The sequence below is a fragment of the Podarcis tiliguerta genome (genome assembly GCF_965153285.1).
Source record: "Podarcis tiliguerta genome assembly, chromosome: 17".
Taxonomy (NCBI): domain Eukaryota; kingdom Metazoa; phylum Chordata; class Lepidosauria; order Squamata; family Lacertidae; genus Podarcis; species Podarcis tiliguerta.
In genome coordinates, this window is record NC_139550.1 from 85,308 (window position 1) to 102,126 (window position 16,819).

The 16,819-nt window shown below is 46.4% G+C and overlaps 1 protein-coding gene across 6 annotated transcripts in view; it reads left to right on the forward strand.

The window, feature by feature from the left end:
* VANGL1 (VANGL planar cell polarity protein 1) overlaps positions 1-16,819 on the forward strand; it is a 45,182-nt gene that overhangs the window by 17,689 nt on the left and 10,674 nt on the right. For all 6 annotated transcript variants that reach the window (XM_083420156.1, XM_083420154.1, XM_083420157.1 and 3 more), the window contains exon 5: positions 14,345-14,478. In XM_083420156.1, the coding sequence (XP_083276282.1) occupies positions 14,345-14,478 (134 nt within the window). The remainder of the gene's footprint in view (positions 1-14,344; positions 14,479-16,819) is intronic.

Consider the following 16,819-nt stretch of genomic DNA (forward strand, 5'->3'; position numbering starts at 1 on the left):
CATCAGGTGTCGAGAGGCATAGTAAGGCTTTAATCAGATTTGCTGTAGCTCAGGAGTTTGAAATCATAAGCTGCAGTTGGCAATGGGGAACAAAAGGGACAGAGGGAAAATCTCATTCTTTGAATGAGCAATGGAGGGTGTTGTAATAAGAGGTTGCATGAGCCGTAAAATTGCATTTGGCGTCAGAACATTTTCACACAAGGTTTTTCAGGTATACACCTAAAACCACGTAACAGGCACATGTATAATCCAAGTACACATGAGCGAGCCAGGGCTGGCTGCAGTTTTCTGTTGTCTGTACGTTTGCCGACAAACCTGTCTATGCCTCTACTTATTCTGGACTATTACTTTGGTACATTAGCAACCTTCAAGAGGGTGTACCTTTGTTTTCTAGTCTTTCAGTCCATCATTTTCTCCTCTGCCCATTGTTCATTCATGATAGTCTAGATGCCTCAGAGGAATAATGGGTTAGAGAGACGCACAGTATATTTGTCTGTAAACACGAATGACTAAAGTTCCCTTCAGGTATTACTGTCTTGGAAACTGGGCTGTGTGCTTAAGCCCTGACCCAGAGGTACACATTACAGTGGTACCTCGGGTTACAGACGCTTCAGGTTACATACTCTTCAGGTTACAGACTCCGCTAACCCAGAAATAGTGCTTCAGGTTAAGAACTTTGCTTCAGGATAAGAACAGAAATTGGGCTCCGGCGGCGCAGCAGCAGCAGAAGGCCCCATTAGCTAAAGTGGTCTTCAGGTTAAGAACAGTTTCAAGTTAAGAACGAACCTCTGGAACGAATTAAGTACTTAACCCAAGGTACCACTGTAGTGTCTCAGCCCCTCACACGATGAGCGTGGTGTGCCTTTTGTGTCTATGAAGGCTTCCAATACAATTGAGAACCTTGATCTTGTGAGGTTCTCAATTATGTGGGCTAAATGCGTGGCCCCACTGTGCTTCTGTTGCCTCTTCAGGTCAGTAATTCCTGAAATTCCTGCTTTCAGGCAGTGTGTGAAATTCCCCAGGTGCCACGCACAGGTCCAGTTGCACCTGTGTGGAGATTTTTGGGCGCCAGGTTGCAACTGACATCTCTGTCAAGCCAGCAAAAAACACTCACCTGGGTGTCCTCCATCGTTACATCAAGGAAAGTAAGTGCAGGGCTGAGTACAGATCTATTTCACTGTGCTGTAGCCTTTCCACAGGCCACCCAAACGGAACTCACAGACCACAATTTACAAACCTCTACCTTAGTCCATCGTTAATACCATTTCCCCTGTGTGTGTTTCTCCGCCTTGCACACTGACAAGTGAATTGTTGTAAGAGGAAGCTGCAGTCAGGCAATGTAGTTACCCGTAAGATCCTAGAATCGTTGCATCGGGAGGGCCATCTAGTCAACCCCCAAGCAGATAGACATTGCTTTGTGGCAGCTGCAGCCCAGGTATAAGGTTGCATTCGGCACCCAGCTTATATATCTGAGTTTCTAATTCTGCTCTCAAGGTGCCTGTGGAATGCTCTGGCTTGGTGCCACTTTCTTGATTCCTTGGAAGGGACATGAGATTGCTGAGAATGTGAAGCATTTGTTGTTGGTTCTCTTAGGGTGGCTGCTGTTTGGTCTTCACTTTGTATTTGTTGTACATTGCTGGATCTCTCTAGTACAGGAATCCCCACCAGGGCATCCACAGGCACCGGGTTGGTGGCCCTCGTGCATTTTTTATGCTATTTTTTCTTTTAAGTGCAGGCACTTCCTCCACCTGTGGAGGGGCTTTTCTTTTTTTCTTTTTTTGGTGGGGTGGTCAATTATGCTGTGTATGTGTGTGTCTGAGAGAGATGCTCTTGGGCAAAAAGAGAGGGAAAGATGTATATGCAACTGTATAGTGTCTGACGGAGAGATGCATGTCCTGCTAGTAAGCTTTCCCCTAAGCAATAGGGAAGTTTTACAGTTTCCCTCTTCCTGCAATTGCCCTTGCGCTGAGAGTGGTAAAAAGGGGGCTGGACTGAAGAACCAAGTGAATCTTTATATGGTGCCCCCTTTCCTACTGCTTGACTGATCAATAGGAGGGTTCCTTGTTGGCCATGTAAGCGGAGGCAGCAGGCCAGAACTAGCCAGGCAGAAGATCGCACAAGAAATAGGGGAAAGGCATGTTTCTGGGACACTGTACATGCTGCCCAGAGAATGTGCATACTGCTAGGACAGGGATGTCCAACAGGTCGATCGTGATCAACTGGTCGATCCCTGGGCGGTTTTGGTCGATTGCTGGCTTCTCCATCCAGCCCTGGCCCCTCGCCCCATCCTCTAGATAGCCAGAACAGAAGTTGGCCTTGCTGCGAGGCTTACTGTTTCATTAGCGATTTCTAGGTGAGTGACTTTATTCATTTATTCCTTTGCCCTGCTCCCCCCCCAAAAAGGGACGTTCCCCCTAAAAAAAAGCTCAAAAAGGGGGTAGATCACTGCCAGTTTTTAATTGTAGATCGCAATCTCTTCTAAGTTGGACGTCCTTGTGCTAGGAGAATCTACAAAATGCATTGCAAATACGTACTTTCCCTAAGGCCTGTTTGGAATTACAGCATATGTGATGTCAGGTGTGGGAAAACTGAGACGTAATTACCAGTGTGCAGTCAGGAGACTTGAAGTGCACACTGGCTTGTGCATTGGCAAGACAGAGCAGGTTTTGGCTCTACTCAATCAGCTAAGGGGCAGTAGGGCCTAAAGCATAAGGCACTTTAAAGCACCTCACAGGGCTCTTTACCAGCCCTGCATAGTGCTTTAAAGTACCTAGCTTTGGGACTTCAAGGGTGCTCAATCTTGCTGGATCAGACCAGAGGCACCAGAGTGCAACAGTGCTTTCAACAGCAGTATGCTTTTTCTCTGTTTCTCCTATTCAGTGTCCCTGCAGCCCACACTGTTCAAAGCCCAGCATGTGCCGAGTGCAAATGAAACTCTATAGGATCTCTATAAGGTGCTGCTCCTGGAGTAATGAATGATCTGGCTGTTCACTGGCATTGCTGGGTGAATATGAGTGGGCTTTTAATTCCCTCCAGTTCCAACAAGATCTTATTCTCAAAGGTTCATAGGGTTGCAGCCCCAACTTCAACTTTTCTTGAAAAATTGCTTAAGCTGATCTGAACTTTTGTGTATTCTTGCCTCTTACTATATATCAACACCAGTTTGGCTCAGAATAAAGCATCTACTCTTCTAGGTTTGTGGATAAGCACTGCCACTGAGAGCAACGTAAGTTGGCTACTAGAGCCTGATTTTCACCTAAGCATTTTATCTGTTCGTTTTCCTCCTTGGTGCTTCTTCTTCTTGTCTCCCCTGTATTGACCTCTCAGGATTATCAATAGAAAATACTTCTAGTTCAGCACTGTCAGTTGGTGGTTTGGGAAGAGCAGTTGAAATAACCGCTGACTTAGTGCCGCTTGTTCTCCTGCCTTGTGTGCAAGTGTAGGGCAAAAAGAGGTTTGGCATGCTGGCTGCACTCTTTGGAAGCCTTTCAAGATCAGGAGTTGGAAATGGTTTCTGTGGCCCAGCAATTTCCTGAGGAATTCGGGCTGCGCTAACTAGTGCGCTAAAATGTTCAAAACTAAATAAATAAAAAGCTTAACTGGAAGTTGTTTGATCAGTCTGTTAAGAAAGATGCATCCTCAAAACTAAAGGATTAAGAATATCAGCACCTCTTTTTTGCATTCTTTTTGAAAATATAAGAGCTTCAAGATCCTTTCACAACCCCCTGAACATTTCACGTACCTCATGCTTACCCTGAGAAGTGTAAAGCATTTTGCCTTAGGATTAGTTCTTCCTTTCTAAGCCCCTCCTGATGACCAGATCACTAGTCATGCCTGATTTATGAACAGTGTAACTTGAGGACCACCACAGCGGATACTCTGGCGAGACTTAAGAAGACTGCTTAATCTTGAAAATATTATTTGAAAGATTAATGGCCCCATCTCCTTCCTGGTCCTTTCTGTGTGTCAGAGGGAGATCTGGCAGATTCTGCTTCTCTCAGCAGAGTAATGGCAGAAACTGCACCTGCCAACCTCCTCTCTTCCCGCCTGCGGTCAAACAGTGAGGGCTCGTCCACCCAGGGCCGGATTTAGGTTTGATGAGACCCTGAGCTACTGAAGGTAATGGGGCCCTTTATATGTCCAGCTGTTCTTTGTCAACAACAAATTGTCACTGTTTTTTGTGTTGAATATATGCTATGATAATTTATGGACCTAATAGGTATCTAAAGCGCGTGCACGGGGCGCATTTTGCTGCTTCCACACATGCATGTGACATCATTTTGAGCGTTTGTGCATGCACGAGTGGCGAAACCCAGAAGTATCGCGCTCCGTTACTTCTGGGTTGCCGCGGAGTGCAATCCGAAAGTGCTCAACCTGAAGCACATTCAACTTGAGGTATGACTGTATGTATTTCATCAAAGTAATTGTTGAAAAGTCCATGCAGAATGCAAAGTCCATGCAGAATGTAGGCACCCTATGAATAGAAATGAGCAAACGAGTCATATTTTAGGGAGCGAGCTAGCAGGAGGGGCCCATGACTTACATCATAGGAGCCTACACAACACAAAACATTGTTGCTGTATGCAGGTTTTATTTTATTTGTTTTTTATCTTATATTTTGGAAATGTACATCCAGTTTTTCCCCTTTAATTTTTTTTGGGCCCCCCACGCTTGTTTAGCTTATACATACGTCCGGCACTGCGTCTACCCCTCTGTTTGCCCTGCTGCTTCCCCCCAAGGAAACCTGCAATTTACCGCTGAGTTGGACCAAATGGCCATTAGGTTTTCCATGGATTGCATTCAGTGGTAGACAGCGTGTTTTTCTGGGGGGAGCTGCGGGGCAAACACAAAACTGCTCAGACCCATGCTTTCTAGGCATGGGGCAATGGGAAGTGTGGATGAGCCCTGGCTGTTACTTCTAGCCAGATAAAAAAGGTAAAGGTACCCCTGCCCGTACGGGCCAGTCTTGCCAGACTCTAGGGTTGTGCGCCCATCTCACTCAAAGAGGCCGGGGGCCAGCGCTGTCCGAAGACACTTCCGGGTCACGTGGCCAGCGTGACATCGCTGCTCTGGCGAGCCAGAGCCGCACACGGAAACGCCGTTTACCTTCCCGCTAGTAAGCGGTCCCTATTTATCTACTTGCACCCGGGAGTGCTTTCGAACTGCTAGGTTGGCAGGCACTGGGACCGAACAACGGGAGCGCACCCCGCCGCGGGGATTCGAACCACCGACCTTGCGATTGGCAAGCCCTAGGCGCTGAGGCTTTAACCCACAGCGCCACCCGCATCCCTTCTAGCCAGATAGCCGATCCATAAAGCTCATTTCTGCTCAATGCACTCTTGTCTTTTCACACATATAGAGTTGCTCTGGAAGTGACTCTCCTCTGTGCCTGAAACTTTTGAATAGCAATATGTTTTGGATTCCTTCCATTCTTTTTGAGAAAGTGAGTGGATTTGCCCTTAGTAAACTGTCTTTCAAAAAATGCTCTCTCTGTGCTTTTCATGGAAAGGGGGGGGGGTGAATAAAACAAATGCAAGGTGTATATATATTTTTAAAAGGTGGAATAAATTTGTATGCACAAGACTTTCCAGCACTCCTGGCACCTGATGAAGTTTTAGAACAGCACATACTACTATAGCTGCCGCCTTACTTGCCAGATCATGCTCTGACATGACCCACTTGCTGAGTTCACTGCAGGAAGGGGAGTGCTGATGCTGGAGTCTACTAGCACAGCAGAAGGCTAGACAAGACTGAAGCAAGTTGTTGCAACGTCAAGGTGAAATTGCATGCCTGCTTCTGAAACACCCCATAAAAAAATCAAAAGATTTATAGCCCAGCAAGCCTGGTTTTCTACAACCATTATGCATGGTATCATAAGTTTTTCCTTCTTAATTACTGTGGAAGGGCAATTCGTTGGTGGCCAGGGAGTTTTAAAAAGAACTTTGCAGAATAATTCTGTATGGGTCTATTCAGAAGTAAACCTTATTGGGTTCAATATAGCTTAAAGGTAAAGGGACCCCTGACCATTAGGTCCAGTCGTGGACAGCTCTGGGATTGCGACGCTCACCTCGCTCTATAGGCTGAGGGAGCCAGCATTGGCTTGCAGACAGCAGACCTATGGGTCATGTGGGCAGCATGACTAAGCCGCTTCTGGCGAACCAGAGCAGTGCACCGAAACACCGTTTACCTTCCCGCCGGAGCGGTACCTGTTTATCTACTTGCACCTTGATGTGCTTTTGAACTGCTAGGTGGGCAGGAGCTGGGACCGAACCCCATCGCAGAGATTCGAACCGCTGACCTTCTGATTAGTAAGCCTAGGCTCTATGGTTTAGACCACAGCGCCACCCGCGTCCCCACTCAATATAGCTTACTCCCAATTAAGTCGGTATAGGATTGCAATCCTAACATGTCAGGGCTGGGGAAGTCTTCCCAATGGTCTGTGGTTTTTCTCCGCCTGCTGAAGTCAACATCATCTAGCTATGGAGGGAGAGAAGATGAATAACACAAGGGCTCTCCTTGCGTAAGTGCCCTGGGGCGCTGCCATAGGGCAATCCTACCCAGGAGAGGAAAGCCATTCAGACAGCACACATTCCCTTGCCCTTATCAAAGCTTCTTCTTTCAAATGCAGTAGTTGGCACAGTGGGACAACTATCTTACAAAATTGCTTCCAGCAACACATATTTTGATGCCTGAGGTGGAAAATCCAAGATGTGTCCCCTTCTTTCACTTCATCCCCATGCTGGGGAACCAGCCCCCCCCCAATACATTTAATAACACTGCCTGTGATGTTCTCTCCAATGCGCCAGTATAATGTGGTGTTCCTTAACAATCACAGGGTAGTTTCCATATTTACTTTATCGTGGTCCTGCTCTGTTCTAGGTGCCTCACACATAGCTGCTCTGTGCAGTCTCTTTGCTTTCCTTGCATGCTGCTGAGGCGCATAAACCTCTGACATAAACCTCTCAGGCGGTTTCCCTATGAAGCATCACAAACCTCTTAAAGGGATATCACCACATCTCCCTCTTTTTTAAATAATAATACTAAAAACTGATAAACAAAAAATGTAATGCAGTAATAGTAACACATAATCACTTTCAGGGAGTCCTTCTGGCTTTCTTATGGCTCTGTTGGCCCTCCCTTAGCTGTACAGTATTCCAGTTCCTGGTGCCTATTTGCCATGTCCAGGGCAGCTGTTTAGCAGCTCCATCTGGTACGCAGGCTGAGACCCTACCTGCCCACAGACTGTCTCGCCAGAGTGGTGCTTGGACTACTGCAATGCGATCTACGTGGGGCTACCTTTGAAGGTGACCCGGAAACTACAACTAACCCAGAACCCGGCATCTAGACTGGTGACTGGGAGCGGCCGCCGAGACCACATACACCAGTCTTGAAAGACCTACATTGGCTCCCAGTACGTTTCCAAGCACAATTCAAAGTGTTGGTGCTGACCTTTAAAGCCCTAAATGGCCTCGGTCCAGTATATCTGAAGGAGTGTCTCCACCCCCATCATTTTACCCGGACACTGAGGTCCAGCACCAAGGGCCTTCTGGCGGTTCCCTCCCTGCGAGAAGCCAAGTTACAGGGAACCAGGCAGAGGGCCTTCTCGGTAGTGGCGCCCTCCCTGTGGAATGCCCTCCCACTAGATGTCAAAGAGAACAACAACTTCCAGACTTTCAGAAGACATCTGAAGGCAGCCCTGTTTAGGGAAGTTTTTAATGTTTGATGTATTACAGTATTTTAATATTTTTTTGGAAGCCGCCCAGAGTGGCTGGGAAAGCCCAGCCAGATGGGCGGGGCATAAATAATAAATAAATAATAAATATTATTATTAGTATTATTAGTATTATTACTATTACTATTATTATTATACTGTTTTGTTTTGCTGAGTTTTGGGGAGTTGTTTCTCTGCCTTCTTCCCCTGTCATGGATTTGAGTCCCTCATTTGGTGCAGAGTGGTGTTGGTTGTCCATCATTGTTTCTGAGTGAATAATAATAATAATAATAATAATAATAATAATAATAATAATAATATTGAATCAGTAGGAGATGCCTTCTCTTCCATCGTGTGATCGCTTCATATGATATTGAAGCCACTTAGTGGTGGAACACTGTCCGTTCCCCTTTTGGATTTCCATTTCTACCTCTTGGATTTCTACCTTTACCTCAGGATGAGAACAGAAATCATGTGGTGGCAGCGGGAGGCCCCATTAGCTAAAGTGGTACCTCAGGTTAAGAACAGTTTCACCTTAAGAACGGACCTCCGGAATGAATTAAGTTCTTAACCAGAGGTACCACTGTAGTGGAACTCAGCACATAATTTTCTTGAAGTGAATGCAAGTCTTTGGTACCCTTATTGTATTACCATTTTCCCTCAGCCTTGCACAGATTTTTGCATGGGTCGATGTCAGCATCACATTGACCTTGCAGTGCAAATTGTTTCACAGGCATAAGCCAAATGGAAGCCCCTTGAAACAGCAGCTTCCACAGAGTGAGTTAAAAGTGCACAGCTTTGCCCTTTCCCTAACTAGGAGCACCTGCCCAAACCCTGCAGATGCATCCCAAGTGGAGAAACACCTGGCACCTGCCGTGTCCCCAGCGTTCATCCCTTGTGGGAATGAGAAAATGACATACTTGTTCAGTTGTTTGGGATCCAGGCATAACAGCAGGCAACTTTTTCTCACAATTACTAAAGGATGCACCCAGGGAGTTGGCTCTTCTGCCTTTCAACAGTGCCCAGTGCGGTTAGTCTGCCTAGCTCCTCTTTCAACCTTTTTCTTACGGCTAGGGGCACATTTCTTGAGACAGGAATGGTAGGTGTGTAACCTTTTTCTCTGTGGTGTTTGCTGTCTTAATCAGGTTTAGGTCTCAGCATGCTTTTAACCCTATGATGGGCACTGGTGATGTTGGCACGGTTACAAGCTGCGCTTGCATGGCATTGCCCTTGTGTTTAATTACTGGTTCACACATGCCCTTGTCTGGAATGGGGGTTATCTTCAAAGTTTTTAGATTAAACTTCTTGTACTCTAAATAGAGGGGCTTGACTTGCATTTTGTAATTTTATTGTGTGGCCCCATGTCTACCTTAAATGTTACCGTGTCGAGGGAAATGATCTGGTCTTGTGATGTTTCATCCGCTTGCAGCTTGCCAGTGCAGAAATCTTCCCCACCCTCACCTGTGCAGTTGCTGACTTCACCATGCAGAGCATGAACTCTCCGTTGGTGATACTGCGTCTTATGGCTTTAATTGCAGACCCTTGAAAATAGTGCAGCTGCTTGCATATGTTGCAACGTATGCTGGGCACTTCAGCCACATTTGGTGCACAGCTTTTTCCTGTTTTCTTCCTTGTGTCTTGCTCCAGTTGCTTGCTTCCACTTGGAGCTCTCAGTTTTCTTTGGTTTCTGTGTGGACTTGTGGGGTGGTGCTTTCCAAATTCCTAGGCCTTCTCTAGGGTCCTGCTTGCCTTGTAATGTTTGCATTCCCTGCACTGTTGCTTCAGCTGTTTTGCAAATTCTGAATGCCTTTTCTAATGCGGGATCATGATTTTCCAGCAGCCTTTTCTGGATGCTGTTGTCTTGGATTCCCAATACATGCTAGCTGCTCTCTCAGGCAGGTTTCAGTTAACTCTCCATAATTGCATGTTTCCATAGCAGGCTGAGAACAGCCACAAAAGCCTCAACCGTTTCTCTCTCTCCGGTCTCATTTTCAGTGTATAATGTTCAAAGGTATCATTCCTTTTAGGGAGGCAGTTTTCCCCAAACCTTTCCTGCGCCAACTTGTAGTTAAGTTTTTTTCAGTGGCAGAACGTTGTGAGCCATTGCACAGATACGTTGCTTCTTTGTCCACTACGTTGAGAAAGAAAGGGCGCTGTCTTCTGACTGTCATCATCCATTTCTGTTTTTACCCAGCAGCACATAGAAGTCAAAGGCTTGTTTAAAACGTTGCCAGCCTTCTGCTTCATTGCTGGAGAGGCTCAGTATAGTAGGTAGTCCTAAATCAACATTCTTACTTTCCTTGACTTCTCTCCTAACCAGACAGGTTTTTCTGGAGACATCCCACTCCTGCTACCGTTTTCTTAGATGCACCTATAAAGTCTGATACCAGATTTCTTCAATATAATGTTGTTTCGTTTATTTAACTATTTGGGGGGGGGGTTCATGTCACAATTTACCTTCTCATGGTTCTGTTCTGGGTGCCTCTCACACAGCTCCCACCTACAGTCTCCCTTCACCCCACCTGGCCCCAAAGTATAACAGACCTCTTAAAGGGGACATTGCCACACTTGCTTTTAATGGCACTGAAACTCGGTTATATGAAGTGGCTGCCTCAGTTTGACTTCTTTTAGACCTGGCTAGCGGGGAAAGGGCTTGTGTGTTACATTAGAGATCTTATCCTGTAGAATTGTAGAGTTGGAAGGGACCCTGAGGGTCATTCAGTCTGGGAATATGCAGCTGCCCCATATGGGGACCAAACCTGCAACCTTGGCGTTAACAGCCCCTTGCTCTGACCAGCTGAGCTATCCCTGTTGCTTTTAGCAACAGAAATTAGTCTGGGAATTAGCATGGAAAGAGAGGGCTAATGTGTCCCTTCTGTGGCATTAATAACCCACAGTAAAACCTAGACTCGTTTAATCTGGCCAGGAGCCAAATAACTTTGGGAGCACCTTTCTCACTGTTTCATTCATTAGCTGAACGCCTTTGCAAGCTTTTCTCTCTGCTGAGATGGTTTCCATTCTTTGCTGCCTCTTGGTAGTGTTTGCTCATAGAAGTGAATGCCTGTGTGGGAAGAGAAGGGTGTGTACATGCGCTAACGTTGGGTGGGGGGCGGGTCCCATTCCTTTATGGCTTGTAACATGCAGCCGGCAAAGCTGAGCTACAAAGGGTGGTGCTGCTCCTTGATGTGGGCAGGAAGGTTTAGGCAATGCAGCCCCAGGGGCCTGTTTCAGGCATGTGCTCATTCTGCAAATGATGGTGACCTTTCTGGTTTTCTTGTTGGTGCCATCCATGTAATTAAGGTCTGCTCCTCCTTGCATTTCAGCTGCCGCCTCTCTTTAGTGGGCAAAGGAGCAAGTAAAAAAAGGAAGGGGGTTAGAAAACCAGAAGCCTCATTCGACCCAGAAGCCAATGATGCTTCTTTTGTATGTAGATGGTTCAGCAAAAAAAGGAACACAAAGAACTCACGTATTTCTCCTTAGTTGACAGCCACAAGATGGTTATATGCATGCAAGTAGAGATTACAAATAACACCAACAATAAATGAGTGGAGTGGGGTGAAATGGGACATTTCTTTAATGGCCAAATTGAGCCATTTTATCGGGGGGGGGGGAGGGAGCAACAGTATATTTTTGATAAAACTTGAAACCCATTTACTTCGATAATCAAAGGAGAAATAGAAATTATTTTAAATGATACTATTATGAGAAACAATAATATTTGTAATGGAATAGCTTGGTAACAGTGTCTGTTTTATAAGATGTTAAATTAATAAAGAAGTAAAATCATTGCGGGACGCGGGTGGCGCTGTGGGTAAAAGCCTCAGCGCCTAGGGCTTGCCGATAGAAAGGTCGGCGGTTCGAATCCTCGCGGCGGGGTGCGCTCCCGTTGTTCGGTCCCAGCGCCTGCCAACCTAGCAGTTCGAAAGCACTCCCGGTTGCAAGTAGATAAATAGGGACCGCTTACTAGCGGGAAGGTAAACGGCGTTTCCGTGTGCGGCTCTGGCTCGCCAGAGCAGCGATGTCACGCTGGCCACGTGACCCGGAAGTGTTTTCGGACAGCGCTGGCCCCCGGCCTCTTGAGTGAGATGGGCGCACAACCCTAGAGTCTGTCAAGACTGGCCCGTACGGGCAGGGGTACCTTTACCTTTACTTAAAATCATTGCATGTGTTAGGAGTTTAAGAAACTGGAATAATACATATAAATGTGTATATACTATGGGCTGTGACCCCATTTGCTTCTCTTGCCAGCCATACCTTCCCGCCCAAAGAAAGCATTTCTTTACACATAGTGCATAGTTGAACTATGGAATTTGCTCCTGTAGGGGACAATGATGGCCACCAACTTATTTGGCTTTAAAAGAGGATTGGAGAAGCCCATGGAGGAGAGGGCTCTCAGTGGTTACTAGCTGGGATGGCTATGTTTTGCCTGCACAGCTGGAGGCAATAGTTCTTCCGAATACCAGTTGCTGGAAACCACAGGACAGGAGAGTGTTCTTATGCTCAGATTTCTCACAGGTATCTCGTAGGTCACTGTGAGAACAGCATGCTGGACTAGATAGGTGGGCCATTGAGCTGAGCCAGCAGGCTCTTCTTACGTTCTAACCCTCTGCCCCCCTGGCCAACCCCTTCCCTTTACACCTGGCTAACCCACCATATTTCCATTGCTCACCTGAGCTGCTTACCTGCCCACATCTCTGTCCTCTGGTTCCCTCCTCCTTACCTTGCCTGGGCTGCTTGCCTGGGTAGCCTGCACAGTCGCATCTCCATCCTCCAGACCCCTCCTCCTTGCCTCACCTACCACCCTCATCACCTGCCTGCGTCTCCCTCCTTCAGATTGCTCTGCCTCACCCAGACTTCTTGCCTGATCCACTTGCTTGCTTGCCTCGCACATCTCCATCCTCTGGCTCCCTCCACTCCTCACCTGTGCCTTCATGTTCGTCCTCCAGAGACCCTCTCCTCTCCTCACCTGGGCTGCCCTCCCAATGGACCAGCAGCTCCCCATACTGTAGGTCCCTTCCAATTCTACTGTTCTAGGATTCTAATATTTTATCATCCAGTATCACCTGTCTGTGGCCAAGCAAACTGCAGCAAGATTATGTCCTTATAGTTTTATTAGAGAGAAAGCTCTCATAGTAATTAATGTAGAATAGATAATATATGTATCAATGCAAAAAAAATAAAAAGCAACCAATACAAAAATATTAGGACTTATTAAGTTGCAAATGGCGTTACCAAGCTTTGTTATCAATACTTGTATAAACAAATGATTTGATTTGCCTCTGAAGTTTTAAAATAAAGGAAAAGGGAGAACTATGAGCAAAAATAGATGGTGGTGAAAGATCACCAATAATAATAAAATGATTATTACTTGATCTCTCAGTAATTATAGCTTAAAACAGCTGCAAGTAATCCCCTCCCTGCCCCCAAATTAGGTTGGTGTTGAGATGCTAGGAGAGGGAAGGTTTAACCCATGGGTAGGCAAAGTAAGGCCTGGGGGCCGGATCCGGCCCAATCGCTTTCTCAATCCGGCCCGCGGACGGTCCGGGAATCAGCGTGTTTTTACATGGCTAGAATGTGTCCTTTTATTTAAAATGCATCTCTGGGTTATTTGTGGGGCCTGCCTGGTGTTTTTACATGAGTAGAATGTGTGATTTTATTTAAAATGCACCTCTGGGTTATTTGTGGGGCATAGGATTTCATTCTTCTTTTTCCAAAATATAGTCCGGCCCCCCACAAGGTCTGAGGGACAGTGGACCGGCCTCCTGCTGAAAAAGTTTGCTGACCCCTGGTTTAACCTTTCTCCTGAACACTTTTCCTGATCTAAATCATACGTGATACCTATATGTGGCTCCTCTGGGAAACACATAATTTTTGATCAGGGAAATTGTAGTGTACTTACGTGTAGGGGAAGGGTTAAAAAGAAAATTTCCCCTGCTACTGCAGCCCCACCCAAACCCTCCCACTAACGTACAGAGAGAATTTCTTAAAAGTTTTAAAACAGCGGCAACAACACAGCCCTGTCCTCTAATTACAATAAGCTGGATAAAAACCAGTGTTGGAGGAAGCTTATGAGAAGCATTACAGATGGGTACTCTTGCTCATACACTCAACAGCATTGCAGTTACATGGTGGGGGGTGGAATATGGTTCTTGGAAGGCTGAGTCTTTATTTCTTTCTTCCTAAACATTTTTATTTCATTTTAATACATCACATACAAAAAAGAAATATAGAAATAAACAAAGGCCGAGTCTTTCACTGAACCAATTTGGTGGTGAGAAATTAAAAGGCACAATAGTGGCTCTTCAGACACAATGCATAAACAAGTTAAAAACAGCTGCTTTATTTTCCTGGCACTATAATGAGGAGACCTGAGGTGACCTAGGCAGCTTTCGCCAACCTTGGGTCCCCAGATTTTGCTCCCATCATCCCTGACCACTGGGCCTGCTGGCTAGGGATGAAGGGCATTGTAATCTAACAACAGAAAGTCTTTATGTGAGTTAGGGTTAAAATGAAGGCTTTCCTTGGGTTTGTGCTTGCCAAAATACAGAGAGACTATGGAAGTTGTTCTCATATATTGTGGTTTTCATGAACTACATTTTTGATATATATATTTCTTCCCATTTCTCTTTCCAGTATCCAGCGTGCTGCTTTAGTTGTTCTGGAAAATTACCACAGAGACTTTTCTGTCTACAACCCACTGTTGTTAACAGCTTCCAAAGCACGTGCAGAGAAGCACATGGCGGGTCTGAAGGTCTACAATGTCGATGGTAGGTTGAGAGAGGGCAAATTAATTGGTGCTAATGTTTGGAAGCTGCTCTATGTCCTTTCCCCCTTTTGCTTGACCTGGACTGCAGGAAAGTCAGGCTGCCATCCCACCCCTTCCCTTGCCTCTGTTATGATCCAGGGTTGAAGCTTTCAGCTTATTTTCACATGCTGAGAGACAGATTTTGGATGATGGACACAGAGCATCATTACCCCTCCTTGAGGATAATTGAGCCCCCCCCCCCCCAAGACTGCCTGGTGCCGCCTATAGATGTCCACACATTGGCATGACTATCTGGAGGGAAGAGCTATTCACACATAGGCTTCTACCTGCAAAATATCACACCAATGTGTGGGCCTCTGTAGCTGAGACTGGACAGCATGCCCAGAGACGTGCGAAGTCTCCAGTAATCATCTGGTTTTCCTATCACATGAGTAATGAATGATGAGGGTCTTGTATTTCTCCGCCTTGCCCAAATGTAATGTTTCCAGGTGGGGACCCTTGACCAAAAAGTGTTAAACAGCTCAGAGTCACCTGAGCACTTAATTTCATGGTACACATTTCTCTCTGTTTCTCCCTGCCCTGTCTCAACATTAACACTCACTTCCTTGATACCATAAGGCAGATTGGGGGAAGCCATGGCCCTTCAGATGCTGTTAGACTAATAATTCCCATCGCCCTTGGCCACTTGCCACGCCGGCTGGTGTTGATGGTAGTTGAGTCAAACAATGTCTGTAGGGCACCAAATCAGCTACTTCTGCTCCAAGATGTGGCTATAGACAAGCTCGTTTCCCTTAAAGATGCTGGTGAACTTCTCCACACTTGGACTTGTTGAAGAATGTGGAGCTTGCCTTAGAGCAGTGAGCAGCACAGCTCAACATCTGAATCAGAGATGAAATCCTTGCTTTTGTCCCACCAGCCACTGGCCCCAAACCCCCTCTCCCTTTCCGAACAAGCAGTTGTGGAAACAGCCAGTGCACAGGGAAAGGGGGGCCGTTCCGCATTCCCTCCTCTCACTTCTTCACTCTTGGGTGCTAGGTGTCAAGACCAGGGAACTATGCAAGCTTGGGAGACTTGCCCATCTTCCATTCCCCTTTCTTGCCTTAATTTTGCTTTTTGTTTTTATTTTCCAGCTCAATCATAGCCATCATTTCTAGGCTTGCAAAAGGGATCCTTTTAACCAGGTGTTGACTAGCCTATAGGCAATATTCATACACACCCCAGTGTGTGTGTGTGTGCGTGCCAAGCAGCAGGGGACATTGTTGAGCAAAGTGGTTTCGACCCCTCCATCAAGACCAGCACAGTGATGTGTCTATGGGGTGCATGCCTGTTTGAGGTCCCCCCGCCACTCGGCTGAGTGTGTGTATGTCTCTGCCTGCCTTCTTGCCTTCCTGCCTGTACACCCCCTGTCCCTGCTGCATGGAAGTGAATGTGTGGACATCTGCCTGTGCACATGGGTGGTGAGTGTGTGCTGGTCACACCCACCGCTGGCATGCAGACCTTGGATGCGTGGTCAGTGGGCTCCTCGAACGGTTAGCCAATGCAGCTTTGACCTCTTTTCCCCTTCTCTCTGGAGTGAAAATGAGACACTCCCATAAAAAACTGGGCAAATCCAGGACTCTTGCGTAGCTGTGATTAGGAAGCAACATGCTTCTCTCTCCACCCCCAAGCAAATGCAAGGAGGAAACAACAGTTCTTGTCTTTGGCATTCAGTATGAGCCCAGAAGTACTTTCTCCAGATTAATGAGATGAGTTCATTTCTTACATCTCTGCCCTCAGCAGTTTGCTAGTCAAGGAAACTCACACGGCCATTTTGACCTTTGAAAAGCATACTGTTCTTTTAGTTTACAGAATGTCTACTTTTTATGTACTTCTGCACGTTGCTTCTTTGTTAAAAATGAGATGATGGTGCTCATATAATGATAAACATTCTGTGGGTGCCGGCACAAAATGGCTGCCACGGGCAGCAAAAGAAGAGGTGTCAGTACTCTGTACCATTGAGGACTGTCGCAAAAAGCCCTGCTTCTTCTGTATGGCCAGGGAGCCTTTTCGGTACCTGGAAAACATGATCTTATTTTGGGGTGGGCCCATTTTGCTTCCAAACTAATTGGTGCATACCAACCAGAGCTCGCTCTCAAAAGGGGTCTGTCCCTCCTATCACCTCCCCCACCCCCAATGGGGAGATGTGAAAGCTCCCAGGACAAAAACAGCTTGTAACCCCCCCCCTCCCCTATTTAGGATGAGAGCCAAACTATAGATGTGATGGGAGACCTGGACACATTTGGGGAGGGACCATAGCCCTCCCCAGAGAGCTGGACAGCGCATTCCTTGCATACAGAGTATCT